The 24764-nt window shown below is 36.3% G+C and overlaps 2 protein-coding genes across 2 annotated transcripts; one reads left to right on the forward strand and one right to left on the reverse strand.

The window, feature by feature from the left end:
- Nucleotides 1-914: 914 nt before the first annotated feature.
- LOC145205086 (ras-related protein ced-10-like) lies at nt 915-5828 on the reverse strand. The gene is made up of 5 exons (XM_080077731.1): nt 4527-5828; nt 3683-3742; nt 3038-3228; nt 2300-2515; nt 915-2019 (listed from the first exon to the last, which is right to left on the reverse strand). Exons 2-5 carry the CDS (start codon nt 3686-3688, stop codon nt 1845-1847), a joined length of 588 nt encoding a protein of 195 aa, XP_079933857.1. The 5' UTR covers nt 3689-3742; nt 4527-5828; the 3' UTR covers nt 915-1844.
- Nucleotides 5829-11024: 5196 nt separating this feature from the next.
- Nucleotides 11025-24379, forward strand: LOC145205689 (condensin-2 complex subunit D3-L-like). Its single transcript, XM_080078428.1, has 33 exons — nt 11025-11300; nt 11371-11501; nt 12003-12165; nt 12263-12396; nt 12642-12815; nt 13313-13368; nt 13433-13511; nt 13647-13844; nt 14075-14200; nt 14278-14406; nt 14493-14641; nt 14962-15029; nt 15196-15404; nt 15672-15770; nt 15920-16026; nt 16319-16422; nt 16484-16602; nt 17523-17592; nt 17724-17839; nt 18149-18377; nt 19151-19394; nt 19531-19618; nt 19902-20125; nt 20361-20494; nt 20581-20663; nt 21139-21258; nt 21324-21434; nt 22124-22249; nt 22585-22630; nt 22692-22812; nt 22999-23129; nt 23357-23483; nt 23856-24379. The coding sequence occupies exons 1-33, from the start codon at nt 11240-11242 to the stop codon at nt 23947-23949; spliced, it is 4170 nt and encodes a 1389-aa protein (XP_079934554.1). The 5' UTR covers nt 11025-11239; the 3' UTR covers nt 23950-24379.
- Nucleotides 24380-24764: the final 385 nt, after the last annotated feature.

Genomic DNA, 24764 nt, shown 5'->3' on the forward strand with positions numbered 1-24764 from the left:
GGTACACTGTTTAAGTTTTTTTAGTTTATTGTTGAAATAACTATGTCAAAATATCCATTATCACAACACATGCAAAACAAATATATGTGGTAATAATTTCTACAATACTGAAATGACATTTTTAAATAGTATCATATTTTACCTAAAACGATTTAAGTATGTGTTTTGTGGTATTAGTTTTTTTCACGTGAATTTGAAATGAAACAAAAGTCACATACTCATTAAACCGATATAAGCAGTGCTGTTACCTTTTACGTTTATCGCAGAATAGTTTTTACCTGCAACATCTGCACTCTTGCGTTTTGCTACGCATTATACACAAAATAAAGCAAACGGTTTTACGCATAAGCAAGAAACTACAAAGTCACGTATTGCTAAAAGTACAGTTTTTAAAAAACATTTATTATGCCTGCAAAAGTCCAAAAGCAAAAAGCATACCTAGCTGTTTGTGTTACCGAGTTACGCTCACGGTTCATTGAATAAAACACTGCCTCAAGCGGCTGCAAATTAAAAATTACTATCATGGAAAACATGTTACTTAAGCCTTTGCCCGAATACTGAATTTATTGTGCACCAAAAATTTTTGTGTACCGTTTTTTACTTAAATTATCATCTGTCATCGCCATTTATTTGTAAAACATAACCCCTGAACCGCTGTGCTTTAGACCGGAAAGAAAGAAAAGCTTTAATTTCTGTATTATGCATATTACCTTAACGGTCGGGATGTAGGCTAGGCTGCAGGCAACATACATTTATACATGTTAGGATTTTGCCATCTGTAGCCAAGGCCACTTTTTTAGATAGGCTGGATTACTTTATGTTCTTATCTGCAGACAATGCGTAGCCTACCATCCATCAAGTTTAACCCACATCCATCAAGTTTAATACATAACTTCTCAAAAAATATAAACAGCTGTCCGCGATAAATTTATTTGCAATGTCCATTACTAAACAAACTTGACATCGCTTCTTTTTTTGCTTTGGAAAAACAGTCAAAGTCAACAAAACATCATGTTTCACAATGAAAAAAACAATTGACTAATTTGATGATCAAAACACATTGACCAGTCCTCAGCAGCCTCGGACAAGTTACAATTTTAGACGAATGAAAGACAAAGTATCGCTAATCCAAAAGATACTTGGCTGACTGGCGATATTCGGTAAAATAAAATGAAAAACAAAACATAAACATGCAGAAACAGCACGTTGCAAACGAAATACAGTTTTTACCCGAGTGATAAATCCAGGACGTGCGTAACCAGCTTACGCCTTGCAAAAAAACTGGCAAATAAGGTTACTGTATATTAACAAAGAAATCACAAAAATTTAACAAATCGCCATCAAACTTACTCTTGTGAAAGGCAATGCCACAAAAAGAAAAAACGTGGGTGGTAAATGACTGTAAAACGTGATATCGTGCCGTTTCCCAAATCAGTGCAATCGTGCCAACAATTAAATTTCGATAGTTAGGTAAGAAAATTGACAAAAATTGAAGTTTGGAAAAACAAAACAAAACATTGTTATCGGCCTTGATAATTCAATTATGTATTTATCTAATCTGAGTCAAAAAAGGCCAGAAGGATGTTTTCGCATGTGAAGTAAAAAGAGTTGGCGCATAGAAAAACAATACTGTACAAACAGGCTGCCTCAATCGGATAAAGGAAACAGCTCATACAAAAGTTGAAAAACATGCAGTTGCGACAAGGCCAGCTGCGCAATTGTTTAGTATCGGTCTAACTATATACCACTGCCAAAATGAAAAAAATGCAAACACACACTGGACTGCAGGGGCATTAAGATGATGAATAAATAACCAAAACAAGTAACACTCGCAGAAAAGGAATTTATACTAAGACACAATTTTTTCCCTGCTTTGATTTATCTTTATTCCGTTCAGGGTGGAGCACGGAGCAAACAGCTTCATCGAAAACGTGTTTAAGCCCTTCTTGGGTCAGAGCTGAACATTCCACGTACTTCACAGCCTTTATTTCCTTGGCAAGCTTCTGTCCTTGCATTTGTCTGTTTGAAAATAGGCCTTCAGTTTCTGGGACCGTCTTGTACACCTTTTAGCTATTTAATGTTTCTTTCGCATTTACATAGTATTATCTTTATTTTTTGCAGCAAAGTCTAGGAACAACCTCGCTTACAAACATTATGACCTTATCAGAAGATAAAAACCTAGCAGCTTAAATAGACATATGTCAATAACTTCATAAAGTGTACGGTAGGCTATGTAACCAAAAGTCACAAATTTTTCAAGTACAGCAGAAAATTCGTATTATTAGTAGGACTTTCTTACGTTATAGGTTCCATGTCTTTTTCTTGAAGCTGCTGAAGAACTTCTGGGTTCGTTCGTAGATCAAGTTTTGTTGCGACAAGAACGATCGGCACATTGGGGCAATTCTGGGTAAGTTCGGGAATCCACTTCAGTTTTATGTTTTCAAACGAGGTGGGGGAAATGACAGAGAAGCATAGAACGAAGACGTCTGTGTCGGGGTACGAAAGTGGCCGGAGTCTAAAATAATGTAAATATTTCAATGCGGCGAATAAAAATTTAACCCATCCCAACTACGGTTTTTAGTGTAGCAATACAAGCATGTCTTTTTTTAACACTGCAAAATCCTCCTCATATATTTCATGCATCCAGTCACTTTTTTATAGTCTTAACTTTTTACAACTGCTAACCATTTAGAAAGAATCAGGTTTCGCTTTTCACACTGTATTGTAAGTATAAAAACCTGATAAGTCAGCAATGCGTCTTGATGCGAACCTTTGTCCTGGGGCAATTATACGCAACTTTCGGTTTCTTAATATGGACATGCGGAAATAGTGTGCTTATATTGACGCTGTTAAAGGTTCAAATGTCCAGGTAGAAAGAAAAGTATAGACTTCAAAAATTGTGGATATAACTGATAAATTGTAAATTATTTGCTTAAACAACGAACCAGATTACAATGTTGTCTCTGAATTGACGAATACTCAATAACCTCAGTTAAAGAGGTTTGACTTGCTCAACAATACGAGCTTTATTACCAACCTGTCAAAATCTTCTTGACCCGCCGTATCCCACAGGTTAAGGGAGATTGGTCGGCCTTCAAAGGTAATGTTGGCCATGTAGTTCTCAAAAACTGTGGGAATGTATTCGTATGGAAATGCATTTGAGGTGTAGCTGATCAACAGACATGTTTTTCCCACAGCACCGTCACCAACCACAACCAGTTTGATCGCCTACGCAGCAAGTAGGACGTTATTAAGCTTAGTTTAGTAACACTCTGTTTACCAAATAGTGTCACTACGCATAGATTAGAGTAAGTAAGCCTTGCTACATAGTGTGAGTGTTATACACATAAGATGTTAGCATAAAAATCACATTTTTATTCCCTAAACTAAAAAAATGTGGTCAATCTTAAAATCCCACGGCATAGTATTCCCTGGATAATATAACGTTGAAAGGAAAATAATGCGGCTAAAACAAAACTACTAAGGCAGATAAAGGAATGGTATTCGTCTCGAAACATTGTTTGAGCCTTTGCAGTAAAATAGACAACAAACACAAACAGGTTGTTACATCTGTCTGATCAGCTCTATTGCCTACACGTTTTTCAATGCACTTTTGAGCCATTTAAGACAACACTACGACCTGAAAATCAACAAAATACCTTATTTGTTTACTTGCACTCACCTGCATTGAAAGACTTGCGTGAAACTTCAAGACGCAAATTTGGAACTTAAATCAATTAACCTGTAGTAACATAGCAAGGGAAAATTTGATTATAATTGTGGGGACCACGATATTTAAATGGCATGACCTGATCTGTCGGCCTTATAGCTATACGTAAGGCGACAGAATACGTGGCCCAATGTCCGTTTTAACGAACAGTTTGAAACGTACTACCACAAGCTATTGGCGTAAGTGCTATTTCAGCGCGCAATACAATTCGTAACAAAGTAGTCCACACAAACCACCCTGAATAATATCATCTAGGAAATTATGTTTTTAATGAATTTGCATTCATAAACGAGTCGATTATTTATAATAAAACTGCTGGATGAACAATACTAGGTTATACATTATGCCTGACAGCAATAGCTTGTTTAATAAATTTGCATTCAGTTTGGTCGACTGCTTACATATTTTGACATGATAGACGTGAGCACTCAATTTGGAAGTGCAACGCCAGACTGCATCGTTAATAACGTTTTTTTAGCATTTTTTTAAACACGAATGATCTTTTATTTCCAGCAACCTTAATCACGTTTGAGGCGGCCAAATAGTGAAAGACCAAATCAAAGACTGTAATACAAGATGTTTTTTCTTTGAGAAAACTATTTAAGAAAAAAACAAACAACTTTTTCTTGCACATAGAAAAAAACATATGCAACGGTTAATGACTATTACTGGATAAAGTTCGCATAACGAAGAACTTCTAGGTACGCGAATTGTTATTACGCCCTAAAGTAGAAAATGGCAAGGCGCAGTAAAATCTGCCAGTTTTAGCACTAAGCTGCAAATGAACCAAACTCACCAGAGGCTTCCTGAATGCTAATGCACTGACAGGCCTTCGAGAGGATGATCGTCCGAATCGATTAATGCGTGGGGTGCATGCTACATGACGCAATTACCGCTGCCCTGATCAAAATAACCCAGATTGTTTTAGGCATGACACAACATCTTGCAGTCAAAATTCCGAAACCGTCTAACGTCGCACGACTTGAGCAGGTTGTGCCCCCGGGATTTCGCATTTGCTAGCGTAATGTCTTTAAAACACCCTTTGCTAATGCTTCATTTTTAGTGTGTACGTGTTTACGACCATGGGCACCCTGAACGACACTAAAACACGGTGCGATGCCGTAACGCACACCGTTGCTGTTTACGGTAACCAAAACGAACGCAGCTCGGGAGAAAATAAGTGGCGACAAGGAACGGCGCGTGTTCGTCGATTTTTGGCAATTAGTACATCCGCTGTCTCGCCACAAGGAATACACGAACATTCACATAGGGCTCTGCAGTTTTTGTCAAAACGTCCAAAAATTGGATATTAGTAAAATCAAAAGCACAAATATTAGAATATTTAATCACAGGAATAAACAGAATGTAATATTGGTATGTGTAAATCGTTTTTGTTCTAATCGCAGTCAATCTTATAACTCCACGCAACAGCACAAGGAAAATTTGTATGTTTGTGCAAAACATATTAAAATACATTAACGGTCAATCAACACACTTCTTGGTGAAACGACTTTCCCTTTCACAATACGGCAGAAATTACCAACAAGCCTAGTCAGTAAAACGGCGTCTCACAATGCCAAGGATGTCTGTTGTATCTTGTTGCTTATCTGTCACGGAAACCCGGAAATAAATTCCTGCATCATGTTTCACGTCACCGACCGTAAATACCAGTTTCTCATTCGCAAGGACTTTGTAAACCTTAGGCAGGCAAATGACTAATCTCAGGTCTCAGTTGGCAGTTTATCTAACTACTTTCGTCAAAAATGATTTGTCACCAATGCATAGCCCATGTTTGCAGTCAAACCTAGAGTAGAAACACAAAACTAGTTCGGTTTGACACCACTTTGAGCTTTTCCAGTGACCAGTACATGGGTAAGATATTTTATCACAGTCGCTAACTGACACAAACATGTACCTAAAAGTGCCTCATGGGCCCCGAAACAAGCCTTGTGGTGGGTAGAAGCACTTATCAATATCGCTACGTGATTAAACCGCAGCTAATCTGTTAATGGGAGGGCAATCTCGCCGCAATTTTCCGGCAATCCGGCACACTTGCCAAGCGCGATAGGAATGTTGCTGACACTTTTTTACCAGCGCAGAAACTATCTGATTACAAAATCTTCCAAACAAACATTATCGGTTAAACTTAAGTATCTCTTTAGTTTGCGGATAGTGAAAACAGAAGCAACACATTTCCCTAAATAATCACAACGAAAGCGCCCTACAAAGCCTGCTGTACTTGAAGACAAACAATGCCAGCGGCCAAACGTTCACAATTTGCTTACTGGAACCTTACAAACTGTAACTAAAGACTAGTACTCTGCCTGACAACTAAAATGCGTTTGGCTAACGCGCACTTGTCTGACAGAGAACCGCACTGCAGCCAATAAGCCCAGTCAACTTTTTTGTCATGCTACGCTGCGTTCAGGACCGTAACCTGTTATTACACCAAGTTACAAGCAGATGTTCTCTCCGACAAAAGACTTAAGCGCTCCAACTCCTTTACTGAAGTGTGTTTTTCGAAATTACAAGTTTATTCCACACAGCTTGTGTCGAGGTCAAAAAGGTAAGTTTAAATCTAACCGACAAACTGTTTTTAACTAAACCAACTTTCTTAAATTAACTTTAAACTGAAGTTTTTCACACATTGTTGTTTAAGAAGACAGAGACAACACCCGGAGACAATGCCGAAACGAAAAGAAACAGAGAAAATATTGGTAATTCTTCTACAAGCATCTATGAATCACACGGAAGTGCCCGCTCGTCTATGACGTAACGACAAGGAACGATCTGTGACGCAACAATGGCTCCTGCTTGAAACGATGACTAGTTGTTACAGGGTGTTGACTTTGGCTTGCTTGTCTTCACTGAAGTGATTCAACAATCTTTTAAGATGACTGTAAGTACTCCTTTCACTTTGAAAATGACATCACGATTTCCCTGTTAATGATTGCACCAACTGATCGTTACTAGCAAAACCATTGCAGGTTTTCTCAATCCAAAATTTTCGCTTTCACTACCACCCAGAAGTGCTAGAATGTTTTAACCATTATAATAACGGTAAGCAGTAAAGCCCGATATAATATTTTTTCTCTGAAACTGACAAAAACTGGGCTTATAATTGTAGCATTGCTGTGCGTGTAGATTCATGCATGCCTAGTAGCATTTTGCTTTATTGGATGCCTTTAACTAGTTTATCTGCGCGCTGTATCGATCAGCGAAACCCGATCTTTTTTACCTGTATCGGTTAGAAGAAAAAAAATATAGTGCATTAAAAGGGTTTATATTTATTCACACACAAACTAGCTTCCACCCAACAATTTAAATGTAATTTGCATTAAAACGGCATGATAAATGGAGCAACAGTTTTTGAACTACTCTGACCCTTGGAGCTATTGTTAACAAATGCTGTCACGATCGCGCATTAGGGATTTTATCCCCATCATAGATCGCTCATTACGGGCATGCGACTGCAAACAGCTACGTTTTTCGGGGTTCCACAGCGACAGGCAAACATGAATGCGGGGATCCCATAAAAAAAGGCTTGAGTGGCTGGACTTTTTCACAAATACCGGTGGTGGATAACCATCCAACAATAGAACGACCTTACGATAGCCTGACACATGAGTCACACCACTAAGGCGTGTTAATAACGGCAGTCCCGTATAGGCGACTTCATACTAGCCGAGTTATGCGACCATGTGTGACTAATAGAGTGACTACAAATGCTGGTTGGAAGCAGCAAATCGATTAGTATTCCTCTTTTGCCTCCAAGGATTAAAATAAATATACCATAATGAAAACAGTAAATGTTGGTTTTAGCAATATGTTAGATTAATTTGTGCCTGGGCCACAGCATTGCTGCTTTTATTAACTTTTGCTCACATTAAAAGCCGCGTAGGCCTACATGTATATTTTACACCTCTTCGACGTAGTTTTCCAGAAAAAGATTTGACAAGCTGAAAAAGATATGACACTGCTCGAGCTAAGTTTACTAGAAGCTAGAAGACAAGCGCTTAAATTCTTTGACCCCTTGATCTAGGTTTATGCTAAGTATACAGTTGTGGCTTTTTTAATTTCTACGTGTTGTTTAAAAGCTAAGAATTGTTTCAAATGGTTGCCGAGTAAAGGACCTTGGTTCATTCACGCCCATGTAAATATGAAACGTGTCTACGAGGGGCAGAAAATGTCTTGCGCACCACAGTTTTGGTAGGCAAATTGATTAATGCATTTGTTAAAATGTGCGAAAGTTTAAAAGTTGATGTTATGATTGTTGCTTATAAGCACAAAAACTGCATTATGGAAACATAATGAATCATGGAAACAATTAACACTTATTACTAAGTTTTAACATGCGTTTCGGGATTAATTGGCGTCCATTCCTGTACGACTTATTCTTTCTGATAAATATGTTTTTTTTAACATATAGTTGTCTGAAATTGTGGACATAGACAAATTAAATCACGACAATTTATAGGCAGAAATTTACATTTGCCTGTGGATGGCAGACACTTCGTCAATACTTACTGGATGATGGAGAATTGCACCAGAACACAATGAAAGTCAACATAGACAAACACCTCGGATTTGCGCAAGTCAACGCGCAAAAGAAAAACTTTCATGGAAGCTCTTTACCTGTGAAGTTATGCTTTTTAGCATGAAATCATCACTTTTGTGGACATCGTTAACTGTTGTTTTGATACTCGGTCGGAAAAACGTGACATGTGACCATTTACGTCAGCAGTTCCCAACCGGGGGTACGAGATTGAACATTAAGGGGTACGAAGATGCTTGGGCCAAAAAGCAGCTTTTCAAACAGATTTCACAGCACAGTTTTATTTTGGAATTGTAAATGATATCATGCCATTACGGTCTTTGCTTAAAAAACAATTACGTATCTACAAACAATTGTTGTTGTTTAGCAAGAAGCCTCATTTACATAACAATGTTGTTTTTACTTGCTGCCAGCATTAAACAACGAAGCACAAACTTAGGGGAAAATTGCACAGATAAAGGGGCATTCAATGTAGTCTTGCTGTAAATCTGCTACAAACGGTCTACTAACCACCTCTAGAACTAACGAAAGTAGGGATAACGGGCACTGCATTGTTTTCACATGAACTGTCACTGCCATTTTGTTTTGCGTAACTAGAATTAAGACTAATAAATGTTATATAAAACTGGAAAAAACTGCTGCTCTTTGTAGAAGTCTAAAAAAGAAAAAAATAGCCTAATTTTATTCTTGGATAAAATGTTTGGTAAAATATTTTTACAAATTTAGAATACCGGTTAAACATTTAATGGAGCTATAAAAGCAATTTCATTTAGCAATATACATCTGAAAAATTCCATCAATATTTTTTCGGGGGTACGAAGAATGCTTTGACCTGACAAAAGGGTACGAGCAGCAAAAAAGGTTGGGAACCCCTAATTTGCGTTGTTTGAGACGCTGGGTTCAGCCAGTTCAAGACAATTGGGAAATTATAAATTGATCGCCCAATATAAGCCTATTTAGGCGTTCACATGCCCAAATGCTTTCAATATTGACGGGCTCCAGCGTTTTGTAACCGTAGTGTCAAACACTCTTGTCTTGACCACCATCAGAATTGTAACAAACCCATAGTGTGTGTTGTCCAGACATGGGGTCGAATACACGTGTCCTGTATTCGAATACTTTACGAATACCTGCATGACCGCATTCGAATTCATGAATACTTTTTTTTGAGCGAATGGTATTTGAATAAAACAAGTCACGTATTTGTATTCATGAATTGTTGACCCAAATACAACGAAATTTAATTCGAATACTATTCGAATAGACCCAAGCATGTATTCGTATTCACGAATACTTACGCACTTTTTCAAGTCCAGCAATTCGAATTGTATTCGAATAATGCGAGTCTAGTATTCGTATTCACGAATGGTTTCGTAACGTTTAAGTGACAGCGATTCGAATTGTATTCGAATAAAACGTGTATTTGTATTCATGAATAGTTGACCAAAAAACAATAACGTGTAATTCGAATACTATTCAAATAAACCCCAAGCATGTATTCGTATTCATGAATACTATACGTACTTTTTAAAATGTATCAATTCGAATTGTATTCAAATTAACAGTTTCAGTTATTTGTATTCACGAATTGTTTAGTTGTTGTAAGAAGCAAACAATTCGACTGCAGCGATTCGGGTATTTGTAGTTGTGAAAGGTATTCGAACAAAAAGTAACATTTGGGTTTATGCATTGCAAATTTATCGGTAAAAATGTAAACCAACGAGCTTTGTTTTGCCACATTAGCCTAATTGACTGATTTAAATATCCCAAATTTACATGAGATGTTTCACTGCCAAATCGAATTGTATTCGAATCTATTTGGCAAACATATGTGGCAACATATTCTCGACTACTCCTAGTCTGTAGGTAAACAACAATTCGAATTGTATTCGTAAAAACGTAGTAATGTATTCGATTTTACTAATCTTACGTTGCCAAAGGCTGACAACAATTCGAATTGTATTCGCAAAAAATTTACTCAAGCTTTTGTATTTATTAATTGTTGATTTAAAACTAAAAGTTAACATCAACTATTCGAATTGTATTCGTGCACTATCGAACGAAAGCCAAAATCATTCGAATACAGCACGAAGGTGGTAAAACCTGTATTCGAATGCATTCGAATAGGAATGACGAATACGAATTGCCCCATGTCTGGTGTTGTCATGTTCGTAGCTGCTGGTGATAAACCCATTTATTTATAAGGGTAATATAGGCGCTTGGAAGTTTTATCAAAAAGAAACACCAACACAATGCCTTTATAATACTATTCTCTTTGGCAAAAGGGCCATTTGATGGACAAACAGTTACACTTAAAAAGATTCGATAAAACGAGTGCCAATATTTCAAACTTTTCAGCAACTACGCAAATATTTTCGATGTCTATCTTTAAGTGATTTAGCTTGCTCCGCGGTAGGATCGAACTTATTGGGATGCAGCCGATTAGCCGACAGGAAGCGCGTTGACTGAATCACATATGAAGCTAGCTAGCTATCAGAATGATAAAAAAAATAGCAGTCAACGTCACATACATACGGACTGGTAAGTTACAACATTATGAAATGTTTACCGTATCTTAAACATATCCCAAGATAAGCGAGCAAATGTAAATAATTAATTTAAATTTAGGGGTAATCCTAAATTTATTAAAGTGATAAATTGGGTTGTGTTTAATCAGCTCTTTCTATTTAGTGAAAAGTCAAACCAGAGTCAAAACAGCAGCTCTGGTCAAGGTCAAAGTAGATGTGTTATTGGTTGTTAAATATTACATAGAAATAATATTTTTCGTTTGGCGCCAAATCTTGTTAAACTTTGCAAAACACAATCCGTGAACCTGCTCCTGAATTAAGTGTTACTGTCAAATAACACCAAAACGATACGTAAGTTAAGTTCGTTAGTTCAGGAACACATCTTAAATCTCGGGATTAACAACTGTAACAGTTTCGACGTGAACTATGACAGCTCAAGTTGCAGTGGATTTGCTAAATAAGCTTCAATTTAGCGACATATCAGATGGTAAGTTTACCACAAATATATATAGTATTAGTATACAAGCCATTATTAAATAATAAACTTCACCTTACAGAGTTTGTTGAAATAACATCTGGATCAGAATTTTTAGAGGATCCCATATTTGATCTAAACATTGATGATGCATCAAATTCACACTTAAAAAACCTGATTAAATCTGTGAGAAAATTGGGTGAACAAAATGAGGTTTGTTTAGCTGTTACTGTAATAAATGCTTTATAGGGTCTAACCATTATGCTATTATTCTAGAGTAAACTAAACATTTCCAACCTAGGGTTTTTGAAACATGAAACCCCTAGGGGTCTGTGGTGGGATAGCTCCAACTCCAAGGAGTAAGTTAAGATATAGAATTTCAAGCAATTGCCCAAGTAGAGCTTAAAAGAATTTTCACAGAGGGGTCTGTAACCCTAATAAATTTGTGGGGGGCAATGAAAAAGTTACCACTAGTTTAAACTGGAAAGTGTAAACTCATAATTTGCTCATTTAAAAGTTGCAATCAGTCAAAAAAATATTATCATGTTATTCGAAAAATTCTCTTTTTTGTGTTTATAGTTATAATTCTTCAATGGTGCCATCACTAATCACATTATATATATGTCTAAAACGATTGAGTAAAAGTTTTCTAAGCAATTGAGATTTTATTGTAAATATAGGAATTTAATGGCGCATGATTCTGTTTTTTTGTAGTCTGTATGGAATGTTTTAAAGAATAATGACATCAATGTGAAACGATTGCAAGTGTGGTTGTATTACTTTCTTCATGAAGGACTTCAAAGAAATGCAAGTTTTTCGGAAAAGCAACGGGCCTTGTTTGCTTCTCATTTGTGCATGATTCTGTTAAAAGAACAAGGTTTAAAGTAGTTTTTAATTTTTTCAGTTTTAAAAATAACGAGTATAATATTAATTATGAAAAAAATTGTTGCCTAATTGAAATTGTTGTTTTGTAGGTGGGGATTCTTTTCTCTTTTTTCATGAAGTTATTTTCGAGAAATCTGTCAGTGCCATAAAGGTGGCAGCCACTGCAAACCGAAATCAAAGTCAATCAAAACAATCAAAGTCAACTCAAAGGCAGGGAAGAGATGTAAGGTTTTAATGACAATACAAACACTGTGTGACTACCATTGAATTCATTGTTAAAATGTTTGGGATTTATATTTTTTGCGGCGAAGATTTTACAGGCTACGAAACTGGCTAAAACTGTGTTGTGAAAGTAAAAAATTCTTACTGTTTAAGTAAAAAATGATCCCAAAAACTACTACAACCACTAAAAACAACATAATAACTGTTAAAGACTGGTCAGTTTTTAAACATTTTTGTGTCCTACAGTCTGATTCTCATCACCATGATGATGATATGGAAACTGATCAAGTGGTTGAGCTTTCAACACAAGAAGCAGTGAAGCTAGTAGGAAATCTTACAGATGTTTTGCAAGATTTCTGCTATTTTGTGCAAGCCTTCTCCTTTAAGAACAAACCCATGCCATTGAAAGCAACTGTAGAAGTAGGTATATAGAAAAAACAAACAAACTTGTCTAACAAGCTTCAGCACACTGTTTATGAAATATTTTGTTGTGTTTGTTTTAACTGAGCTATTTAAGTTTAATATATGTCTCCTTCTAAAGCAGGGTCGGGCAACCTTTGTTACTGTGGGGCCAAAAACATTAGATGGCGGGCCGCACCTTTATATAATACAACATGATTTTACTCTTTTGCATACCAAAAATGTCTTATTACGTAAAATTTGCATTTGATTCTAGCAGCATATTGTGGCCCGCGGGCTGCAGGTTGCTCACCCCTGTTCTAAAGGGATTCCATTTTGTTGTATTTTCTGTCAATATGCAAGTTGGTAAGGTTTGGTTGTATTCGCATATTTTTTACCCTTTACTTTGTTTTATTCATCCCAAAGACTCATTTTTATGTTTATATTTTTACTGACTGTAAAGGTTTAAATTTTCATACCCTAATGAGCAATTTTTACATTTGTATTTTATTGTACAGGGACTAGTGGAAGTATTTAAGTGTTTTGGAGAGGCCACATTTACCACTCTTTCACGGTGGGTGTTTTTGTTTAAATCGCATTGATGTAGAGAAGGTTATTGTTTGCTTTTTAATTTTCAGTGATATTGAGGACATGTCTCTGCCTGATCAGCTTTCATGCAAAGCATTGCAGATAATTGTAAACAAAAATCCAACTCAGGTAATACCTGGAGTAAATGACACTCTGTGGTAAATATTTGTGAAAAAATTACAAGCATTTGCTAGTATAAAAGAATGAACAATAAATAATGTTCCATAGTGTTTTCCAATCAAAGCTTTTTTTCTTCTTTTGTAGATTTCCCCTTTAGTATTTGAATTATTAATGCCAATCTTTACGATGAAATATGGAGTTAGTCCCACCACAAGCTCTGCTCCACGAGTTTACATGCACCGAGCCGAAGCCGCACTACTTTTTGTTACTTCCGTACATAAGCAACACGGAACACTGGTGGAGAACGCAGTGGTTGAATTTTTGCAAAACGTTATTGTTCAGGTGCTAAAATAAACTGGTCTGTTTGTTCAGTTGTTTCTTGTAATTTGTTACACAAAGGCTTTTTACAAAATGTATTGACAAAAATGTGACCCCTGCTTACTATCACCATGCACATCAAGCAATATCAAAAATTCCAAAACTATTATTTACAAATTCTGGACATTACTATACAAAAATTGCCAAGAAACAGCAAACATACAGTCTAAGTTTTATGTTATGTTTTTGATCAGTCCCCAGATCGTTCTGAATTTAAGCATCACATGGCACTTCGGGTTGCAACTGTGTTAAGAAATTTGCCAGCGAAGGCCTATGCTGAGTTCATCCAATGGTTAGAACTGTTGGCAAATGGACAAAAGGTAAGTTTTTGCAACATTCAGTGGACAAATTATTTCATGCAGTGATTTAGAAAAACGACTTTTGTTTATTATTTCAGGTGTCATATCGAACCTCTGCCATGGCTGTGATTGGAGAGCTCTTACTTCATGTAAAATCTTTTCCTGAAGCTGAGCAAGACCTGCCAGAAAATCTGGTGCCTTGCCTTTCCCCAGCCTTTTTATTACAAGTAAACCAATTTCACTTTATACATAGGATTTTTAGATTTTAGAGTGCCTCAAAAAATATAACAAACAAACAAAAACTATTTCTTAGGTGGTAGTAAACAACTTTACTGACCCTGCTCCAACAGTTCGTTCCCGAGCTCTTGCTGTTCTCACTGAAATGATGAAAAAGAAAGTTGTCTCATCGAACGTCTTTGGTACACTTGTACAAGGCTTGGATCTAACTGCTTCCACCACCAGGTAAGTTATGTTTTTAAACTGTCTACTGCTTAAAAAATGCTCTTGAAAAGACTATACTAATGACTACAAACAAAAACTTGACAAAACAAACATTTGACTTACATAAAAAATATGTTGGCATCTTAAATTGTGGGTCATCTTAGACTTAAAGTGTGTTTCAGGGTGATATTGCTTTGCGGTTGGTAGTAGAGATTAAATAAATGTGTTTCCTCTTTTCTTTTTTGTGCATGGTTTGGCATCAATATGCAAAACAAATGTTTTAGATAAAACTTTCAAAATGCGTTATTAATTATCACAACTACAATTCTTTTTTGTTTAAGTTCGGTTGCTGCAACTCCTGGAACAGCCAGTGGACAATCAAGGCGAACTTTGTTCATGGATTTTTCTAGTAGGTTGTAGAAAGATTATTTTAACAACAAAATTCTATTGTATGTTTTCCATTTTCATAGCAATGAAAATCGACAGCAGCTAGGCATATTGCTGTATTGAACAAAATAATTATTATATTCTCACCTAAATGTTTCTAACTCACAACTAACGATTTTGCGTTTTAGCACCAAACCTTTTGCCATTACTTACACCAAGATGCTCAGAGGGAAAAGTTGCAGTACGAAGGAATGCTGTGCAAACTCTTGAGGCATCACTGTGCAATGGATATATAACAGTTAACAAGGAGGCATTGGATATTCTGAATTCTCTGTGTCGCGATCCTCTTCTAAGTGTGAGAAAACTTGCAATTCAAAGTGCTACTGCTGTGCTTACAGTGAGTATTCTTCCATTAACACAATAACTTGGCATGCAAACTATTTTAAATTGAGCACCCCCACAGTCGGTGTTAAACCAGTATGGTACGAATTATGACTAAATCATACCAATCAACAATAAACAAAGACCAGGGGTTGTAAAAACCATACATAATCTTTTTATAAAAACCACAGAATTTATGATGATTTGTGTGAATTGTTGGGTATGATCTTTTAAAAATACCCTACACATGGTAAATATTTATGGGTTGTCTGTCACATAACAGGCGTATCCAGATAGTAGTGACGTTCATGTAATGTGGATGAAATGTATGCTGCCATCAGTATTTGACAATGAAACATCAATGCAAGAGAAATGTGTGCAGGTAAGTTATATTCAATGCCAAGAAACAAAATTTCCACAAACATTGTGTTGATCCAATCACATAATTAGAGGGTCATCAAAAAGGTATAGGAAGTAAAAGAAGTTAAGAACCTTGTTAAAAGACTGGGCTTTATAGTGGCATTTTTTTAGTTGTCAGAGGAAGTGCTGTTAAATGGAATTATGGACGACTCAGAAAAAGAAACTCTAGCCTGGAGTTTGTTAAAGTTTTTAACCACTGAAGATGGCGATCAAATGAGGTAGCGATTTTACTCCATTTTTGTCACAATTTTGTGCACATCTTCGCAATTGTGACTGAATTTCATTCTACAGATACATTTTATATACTTTTAGGGTAAATTTTATTAAAAAAAAGATTTGGAAAAACAAACATGAAGGTGAATGGTAATTATCAAACTTACAACGTATGCTTTTTATATCCTAAATGAAAGTTTTGTAACAAAAGCAATAGCACTGAAATCTTATCACTGATATTTTCATGGTTTTGGTCACTTTGGATCACTTGTGTTTACTTTGGCTGTTTATATGCAGAGTTTACTTTCAAGAAATCATTAAGCACTGGAAACTTCAAAACAAGCTCAACAAGAAGATTCTCAAAAAGTTGTGTTCAAATTTAACAAACAGTGAAAGAAACGGTAGGTTTTGTAATGTGTTACAACCCACAGTTTTTGGATTAAAAATGACATTTTTTTGCAGCTTGTGCATGGATGTTAATTCGAATGTTTACTCTGTACTTTGGTGATGCAACCACTGCTGCAATGGTTGTGGAGCAATGGAGAAAACAAATTGATTCTGACATCCTCACAGTCACCAAGGTGGAATATGTAGAAATCCCATACAAACTCCAAAAAACATGTACCCCAGTAAAATCTGTTAAACAAATGTATAAATAATAAAAATAAAACAAAATGTGAAACATTTTTTGCCACAGTTTTGTGATACAAACATACTATAACAATTTAATCTAGAGGTATGAAAGTTTGTAATCAAGGAATTAGAAAAATGAAAACGACGCCCAACATCTTGTTACATAGTACATATGGTGGTAAAATGTCGCAAATGCCAGAGCTTATTCAAAACATTTAAAATTTTTGCCAAACCTCATCCTTTTTAATTGTTAGTCATTGTAAGTGATCGAATCAGTGTTTCATACCGGAACGAAACGAAATAACGTTATTCGTTCTGAGCAAATTATTTATTTCGTTCTGGACCGATATTTTCATTTCGTTCCGGTCTGACCGAAATAAATTTATAGCGGTATTTTTCGGTATTTCGGTCTTAACAAAAGAACATTTCTTTGTGGTCTTTACAGCTATTAAGCGAAAAACATAACATTTGTCAATGATGGTCAAACGAATGTTAATTGTAAGAGCTTAATGGCGCGAAATTTTCAGCAATTGTTTCATGTCAAATGTTCAGAACGAAATACCGGAATAAAAAATGACGGTATTTCGTTCCGTTCCGGTATTTTGAATTTTTTTTATTTCGGTATTTTGTTCCGGTATTTGAGTCAAAAATTATTTATTTAATTTTATAACTCAACTTAACTCATTTCGTTCCGGTATAACGTTCCGTTCCGGTATGAAACACTGGATGGAATTTTTGTTCTTTTTGTCATCCACTGCTCAAAACAGTCAAAATACAGTTTTGAAACACACCACAAAATGATTTTCCGTCAACTAAAAATGTATTTAACTCTTATCTCTTAGGAATGAGTGGATTTTATTTTTTGCAGATGGATGTAATTACTTCTGTTGGTGAAGTTGCCGGGCATTTGAAAAAGGAAGAAGTGACATCTGTTATAGGTTGAGTATAACAATTGTTTTGTCTGCCCAAAGTTGAGCTTGGTATACAATTGAAATCAACCTCTACTTTGTTGCAGGCATTAACAATCTCTTGTATTTTTGACCAAAATATTTTCTTTATCGCGTTTTAGAGGAATTAAAGTCAGCAGTTTCACACAACAAGACATCTCATCATTTGATTGGCTTCCACTTTGAAGCAATTCAAAAGCTGTTCAATAAACAATATTCCAACCAAGCTGATGCTAAGGTAAGACATTTTAAATTGGTTCTGTACACTCTGACCATAAAAAGTTTTAGTGGAGTGCTCTCACTGGAATCTTGCTATTGTCATAACTACTTGGAAAGTGATTGTTGCCGGGCATTTTTTTGCAGTTTTATTGAGAGACACGGTGCAATGTCTCAGAAGCTGGATTTGTGTTGAACATGGCATACAAAATATTGCTGTCCCATATGTCATTTAAACTGTAAAAGATAACAATAAAATTTATTTCCATTTTTCGCCAATAAAAGTTTTGTAAAATGGACGAAGATTTTTTTTTACATTTTCGTTAAACAGAAAGCGATGGATACTTGGTGCACCAAGCTTCTCAAAAACACTGACGTATGGTTGTCTGAAGTTATTATGAAAACATCACCTGGCGATTTCGACAAAGACTTACTTGTAAAGCACCTTAATGTGGTTGGTCAAACATCACAGCGATCACCCAATAATGTTCCCCAACGAGTCCTGCTTTCCATTCAAGCTCTGCTTACAAGTCCCGTTGATGGTGACAACGACATTGCAGGTGGTTATTTTTTACAATAACATACACGTTTAAGCACAACTGTGTAGATAAAACCGAGTGGACTAAACCGATAATGTAGAAAGTTTTTTTTATTTCAAATTAATATCTATTGCAAAACGAAGTTTGCATCTGCTGCATAATATTGCGGAATTTCTTTTTTTCTTATGTTGTAATATTTGTATCATGTTTACAAATTCGAGGGAAGCAAACGTTGAAATTATTATTTATTGAACGGATTAGAAGTATTGCAAGCTTCTGACATGAGAATTATACTATTGTTTTTGAGCAAACTTTCTTTTTGTTCTATTGTGATTTTGTTTATTTACGCAAATCACGTGGCCTACGCTTAAACAAGGACTGGAGAAACCACTTTACCGTTTTATGCAGTTGGTTACACATGAACAAACATCGCTTTAAAAACTCTTAATCGTACTACTAATACAAAGCTTTCAGTCAACTTTCGCCATTCTGTGTTTTTGTTGGGCATTGTAATAAACGTAATGTCGATTTCGCCTCTGCAATGGCACTTTTTACAATTTTATGTCCTAATAACGTATGACACGTTTTTTTGTTCATAACTAAGGCTACCATTGTTTCGGCGAAATCGATATCACATTTATTACATTGTCCAACGAAAAACACAGACTGATCAAAATTGGCGGAAAGCCTCAGTCTTGTATGGTTATGGGCAACTCGAATCGCCTGTATTGAGCGCACGTGGTTCGGGCCGATTTATGTACGAACACAGTTTTATCCTACTACTAATGTTTCAGTGCCGTCCAGCCAAGGTTTATCGCAGCCCTTGTCCCAGTTTCGCAACACGGGAATATCATCGGACATTCGAGCCCACACCATCATCAATTTAGGTCGGGCTTGCTTGCTCAACGAGAAACTTGCCAAAAAAGTTGTACCCGCCTTAGCACGCGAGATGGGCACATGTAAGGACGAAGCTGTTAGGAACAACGTGCTTGTTGTGTTGACCGACCTGTGTGTTTTGCATACTCAGCTTGTTGACCCGTAAGTATAGTTTTGCATTTGCTTGTGCCCCATTCGCCTGTTGTAAAGATTTAGGAAATGTATAATGTGAATGTGACCGTGTTCGTTGTTTCGTTCTGGTGTACTGATTTGTACCTGTTTTTTTTTATTGTTGCAGGTATCTTTCCGAAATGGCTACATGTTTGGCCGACGAGTCAGCAGTTATCAGGAATCACGCTGTCATTTTGATCAGCGATTTACTAAAGGTATATTTGACATATCTGTACTATAGCGCTAAATGTGCCATCTTTTCAATGATAAATTATTTTCCATGCCCGACTTAATTACCAGTTCTCCGCTTTTGAAAGTTTTTGTTGTAATTTTTGGAAGATATTTTTTGACGTTATTTTGCAATTGTAATGTTGTAAATTCGACCGATGATTAACGGTAAGTGCTTGGTGCACAGTTATTATTCAATTGTTTTACCCAGGGTGTTGATTCGTTTAACAACTGTGACATTAGATTAAACCTTTTTATTTCCTTGGGCAGAAAGAATACGTCAAATGGCGGGGCACTCTTCTTTTTAAATTTATATTCGCTTGTTGCGATAAAAACCAACAAGTTCGTTCGCTTGCTCGCTACTGTTTACTACAACAGCATCTGAGAGGGCAAGGAATTGCTGGTGACATGTTTTACCGCTATTTTGTTGCTTGTATTTTCTACTTTAACGCATACAACGAACACAACTTGCACCAGTTTGCCAAGACCGACAGGTTTGTTGCATTTATGTTAACTTTTAAACTGCACAAAACCCTTTTTTATAAAACTACAAAGCCTTTGTACAACTGCAAAACGTTATTTCTAAAATGTTTTGAAACCTTTTATTATATTTAGCAACCAAAAATGTTACAGCATTAGAGTTTTTTGTAGAGATGTCGAAGGTTTTAAAATATTTTAGGTAGTGTTCCTTTACCTGTTTGACATCACGATATGTAATTTGCATTCTAGAGAAGAGCGATTAATTAATTTGTCTGGAGGGCCAAATGCTGCCAAGCGAATGGAAATTTATTGTTTTTTGCTGGAAAATTTTGAAGATGAAAATCGGATAAACCTCACCGGCAAACTGTGTGCTGATATATTGGGTTGGTGTAGTTATTCTAAACTTCTGAAGTTTTCATGGTGAAAGAATGATGTTGTTTGGTATACAATTGCTTTTTGGCATTTTTAGACGGTTTTGTGGAGGCAACAATTGCATTAAACGACAAAACACGTCACATTCTAACAGATGCATTGTCAATCTTATGCTGCAAAGTAAGTTGATTTTATGGTAATAGTATACAGTCGCAATATTGACCCAAAAATTGTTTTGATCCGCTCACCACCCAGCGTTTTCTGTTTATGCTTTGAGCCAGTCAAGCATGTTTTTGTCGTTATAACGTAGCATAAAAGTAGTCACTGTATGTTTTCTTGAAACATGAAGTCTTCTAATTCGACCGTTGGTAATGGTACGTTTGTATGGCAAAACGTTTACGCCACAGTACGAAGGCATTGGATGGTTGTCGCATCGTAATTTTTGTGTCAACATATACAGTACAAAAGTAAAACATAAGGCGATGCTCGGCAGCGAGTGCCTGAGCGACTCGGCTTCGCCGTCCTCTTGTTAAGGTGCAGAAACAAAAACAATTGGTTTAGGTATACTGTTTACAAATGACCACTCTAAGGTGGCGAAATAATTCCTATGTTAACAGTACGACGTGTGTAACTATGTAACCATTTCCATCTGCAGGAAATTCGCCTCAAGTCGTTAAAAAATAAAGATGGCGATGGTGAAGAGGAGGAAATGATGGGTACTCAAGCGGAACAAAACGCAATGAAACAGAAAATGAAACAGAAAATTATTTCCCAGGTAGGAATGATAAAAAAATATTTAAGAAAAACTTATATCTAACTTTAAACTTGTACTTTCAATAGGTGGTCAAAAAGAATCTAATAGAAAACATCATTCCCATTATTATTGAGCTGAAAAACATGTTGACCGAAAAGAAGAGTCCCCTTGTTCATAATGTGATGCTTTATCTTAAGGTTTGTCTTTCAATTTATCAAGACATTGTTCAGTGACAGATCAGGTCAAAAGATGGACTAATCCGGTTGACACTTGATTTGTTAGTGTCGAAATGACTTTAATTTTTCCTGAGAAAAAGGGTATGAAATTCTCTAACCCCGTAATCCAGTGGTCGGCAACCGCCGGTTCGCGGCCCGGTACCGGTCCGCGATGGTTTCGTTACCGGGCCGTATAAATTTTTAGGTTAGATGTTATGAAACGTTTGGCCCATGTATCCCGGGGATGATGAACTAATTTTAGTGTTTTTAATGCTAAATATTTGTACTTTTTTGAAGACCGGTCCGCGATAAAATTTTAGTTTCAAAAACGGTCCGCCGTGCGCAAAAGGTTGCCGACCCCCGCCGTAATCGGTCTTAGTTAACTCAAACTCAAACGGGTAACTGTTGAAATATGGCTGTTAGTGTTTAAGGTACATTGTGGTGTAAATGTAATGCTGTATATAAAACTGTATAACATTTAATTATAATGCGATGAATTACCACGTAAAACTGCAATGAAATTTCAGACCCATTTATGGCATATGTGGCAAAGGTCAAACGCACAATGGACAGCATGGTAAAAACTACACGTTACCTTTGCCACCGATTTTTAACATTATGCAACTTGATGTTTTTCGACTGGAGGACGTAACACTTATATTTGTGCATAGGAAGTAATGCAGGAATATCGAGCAGAGGTGGATGAAATACTTTCAGCTGACAAACAACTTGCTCGTGAGATTGAGTTTGACCTCAAACGATTTGAGCGTGAGGAAGAAGAAGCTGAAAAGTTAAAGGTTTGATATTTCGAAAACGTTTTTTTTATAACACCAAACACACTTATATCTCACATTAAAATTTCGTGAAAAAAGTATTGATTTTACATTTTTATCGTTTTTGTACAAGCAATACTTGCATTAAATTACATCATTAACAACATTTTTTCACTTTTTCAATTCAGCGAAAACTCTTCAGGCTTAAAAACAGCTCCCCCAAAAGTAAAACACAGATCAAAAAATAGTGTTTGAATAATGAAATTAAAAACGAGCAGACGAGTATGTCTTAAACCGCTGCAAAATCATAACTACGAATTGTGGGTCAAAAATAATACTTCAACAATGATGTTTCACAGGAACAAACCCAACTTGCAACTGCTAGCAGAGAACGAAGAAAATCAGGTACATAGTGCTTAGCAAATGTGTGGATGAATGTATTCTTTTTAATCCGTTGCATTTGCAGTCGTGTCGAGACCAGTGAGTGTTGCGACCACGCCCTCTACCGGACAAAATACTAATCCACAAACACCAGTAGGTGGCGATAATGCTGCACAACTTCTCACACCTGCCACTGCCAAGCGAAGGTACCGTACTTTAAAGTGACTAAAAACATTTGTACTGTGAAACTGAAATTTCCACAATAAATCTTGCGAATCAAAATGTACAATTTAACGACCAAACGATTATTTGAAGATACTTTTTTTGTCATTGTGCTAAAAATCCCGAAAAATGCTTCGTGTTGGTCACTATAACACGTGATTTTTTTGCAGGAATCGTCCTTTGAATATTCAAGCGATTCTCAAATCAGCGCGGAAACTCACCAACACGGAACACCAAACTCCAAGCAGAGACCCACTTTCGGAAACTTGCGCTAGTCTGTCTAGGGCTGCTTCAACTCCAAGTAAACACCATGTTTAAATGGTTTAAATTTAACGACCAGTTCAAAGTATGCACAGATGTCCACTTTTTCGAAATTTTCTGCAGTTTTAGACCGTCTGTAAAACTCGAATCTTTTTTCAAATCAAGTAAAAATATAAGCACATTGTTTATGTTGTGGTTACTAATAAAATGTAGATTGTTTCGAACCTTGCAAATGTCTAATATTGCTTTAAAATCGTTATCAAACAGCGTCAGCAAACGACCCTAACATCACATTTGCAAAAGACATCAGCATAATCACAACGATTGGGAATGACAAGGAGAATAGAGACACAGCAAAGGGAAGAAATCATGTGTTGTTGCCACACCCGGAAACGTATGTATTTTTATTTTCCTTATGGTTGGGTAACTTGAGTGAAAAAAATACCTGTGCGGATGTAATACTGCAATTAAGGTGTATTTGTTTTTGATTGCTTGTAGTTAAATCTGGTTTACGCGTGTAACACAACCAAGATTTCGGCTGTATATTGCGATTCAGTTTGCACCTTAACATTTTACCTAACATTTTTTTTAGTCGTTTTACAATAACAGCGACTACATGCAAAATGACTGTTTATCAGCAGTATTCGATTTAAAAAAAAACTGTTTGGTTTGGACCCAACATTTAACGTCGGCGAAGTGGTGATGTTTCTGGTGTCAAAAAAATACTCGATAGTTAGGGAGAATCACTAATAAGCAAATGTTTTAGATCTCCACAACCTGCTACTTGGAACGTAACGTCCCCAACCCTTTCGTCATCCGGTCACAAAAAGCGGTCAACACGAAAAAGACCGACAAAATAATGCAGATTCTGCCATTTTAAATATGGTCATTTCTATAAAACATAAACCTAAATCTGTATTATACTCGATTTAAAAATCCTGAATTATGTTAATTGCTTAGTTTGCCAACCGTGGATCGCAGAAGCATTTTTGTGTTTTTTCAAAACCTGTTTTTGGACAGGGTCCATTTTTTTGCGCTGACAATTTTGACTTCATTTTCTGGTGTCAAATCATCTGTGTGATGGAATACACTGGAAATGTTTACAAATAAAAAAAACTCTTTGAGGATAAATTGTTGTAAATGAAGTTTAGACTATTTTGAATAAAAAAAGAAACTTTGGTTGTGGTAATGTTTTCATCCAACTTGCGTGTAAAGTAGCGTTTACATATTTGTTACTTACTCGCAACTTGTTTAAACATAATAAATAAATAAATATTGTTTATTGCACTACGCTCACGTTGTCAAAATTTTTGTTGGCCAACTATTTTATCAGTGGCATACGTCACCCTTAACACTCTATTCAGGCAGTGTTCACATCGAAGAAGGAAAAAATTAACTTGATTTTAGAACAAAGTAGGCGTGCACAACGTGCGGCCGTGAATTGATTTTAACCAGAGCTACTCAAATGGCGGCCCGCGGGCCATATCCGGCCCTTTGGGGCGTTAAATGTGGACCTCGACGCTCGTTTGATTATGGCAACATTTATATACATATATCATCTGTGTGTTAATTACTTGAACATTGCTATGTTCAAGGAGTGTAAAGTGTTTCCAAAATGTCATAGGAGCTCAGATTGTCCAACTGTGACAAAAAAGGGTCGACTAGTCCACTATAC

This window comes from Phallusia mammillata, chromosome 8 (assembly GCF_965637545.1).
Source record: "Phallusia mammillata chromosome 8, kaPhaMamm4.hap1.1, whole genome shotgun sequence".
Lineage (NCBI taxonomy): Eukaryota > Metazoa > Chordata > Ascidiacea > Phlebobranchia > Ascidiidae > Phallusia > Phallusia mammillata.

What these genes read in the sequence shown, in the direction of transcription:
- LOC145205086 (XM_080077731.1), bottom strand. An exon ending in GGTCAAGAAGATTTTGACAG is followed by an intron (nt 2,516 to 3,037) that starts GTTGGTAATAAA and finishes ACATTATTTTAG; the next exon opens with ACTCCGGCCACTTTCGTACC. An exon ending in AAAGACATGGAACCTATAAC is followed by an intron (nt 2,020 to 2,299) that starts GTAAGAAAGTCC and finishes ATTTTCAAACAG; the next exon opens with ACAAATGCAAGGACAGAAGC.
- LOC145205689 (XM_080078428.1), top strand. Translation starts at nt 11,240, where the DNA reads ATGACAGCTCAAGTTGCAGTGGATTTGCTAAATAAGCTTCAATTTAGC. An exon ending in ATTTAGCGACATATCAGATG is followed by an intron (nt 11,301 to 11,370) that starts GTAAGTTTACCA and finishes TTCACCTTACAG; the next exon opens with AGTTTGTTGAAATAACATCT. An exon ending in AATTGGGTGAACAAAATGAG is followed by an intron (nt 11,502 to 12,002) that starts GTTTGTTTAGCT and finishes GTTTTTTTGTAG; the next exon opens with TCTGTATGGAATGTTTTAAA.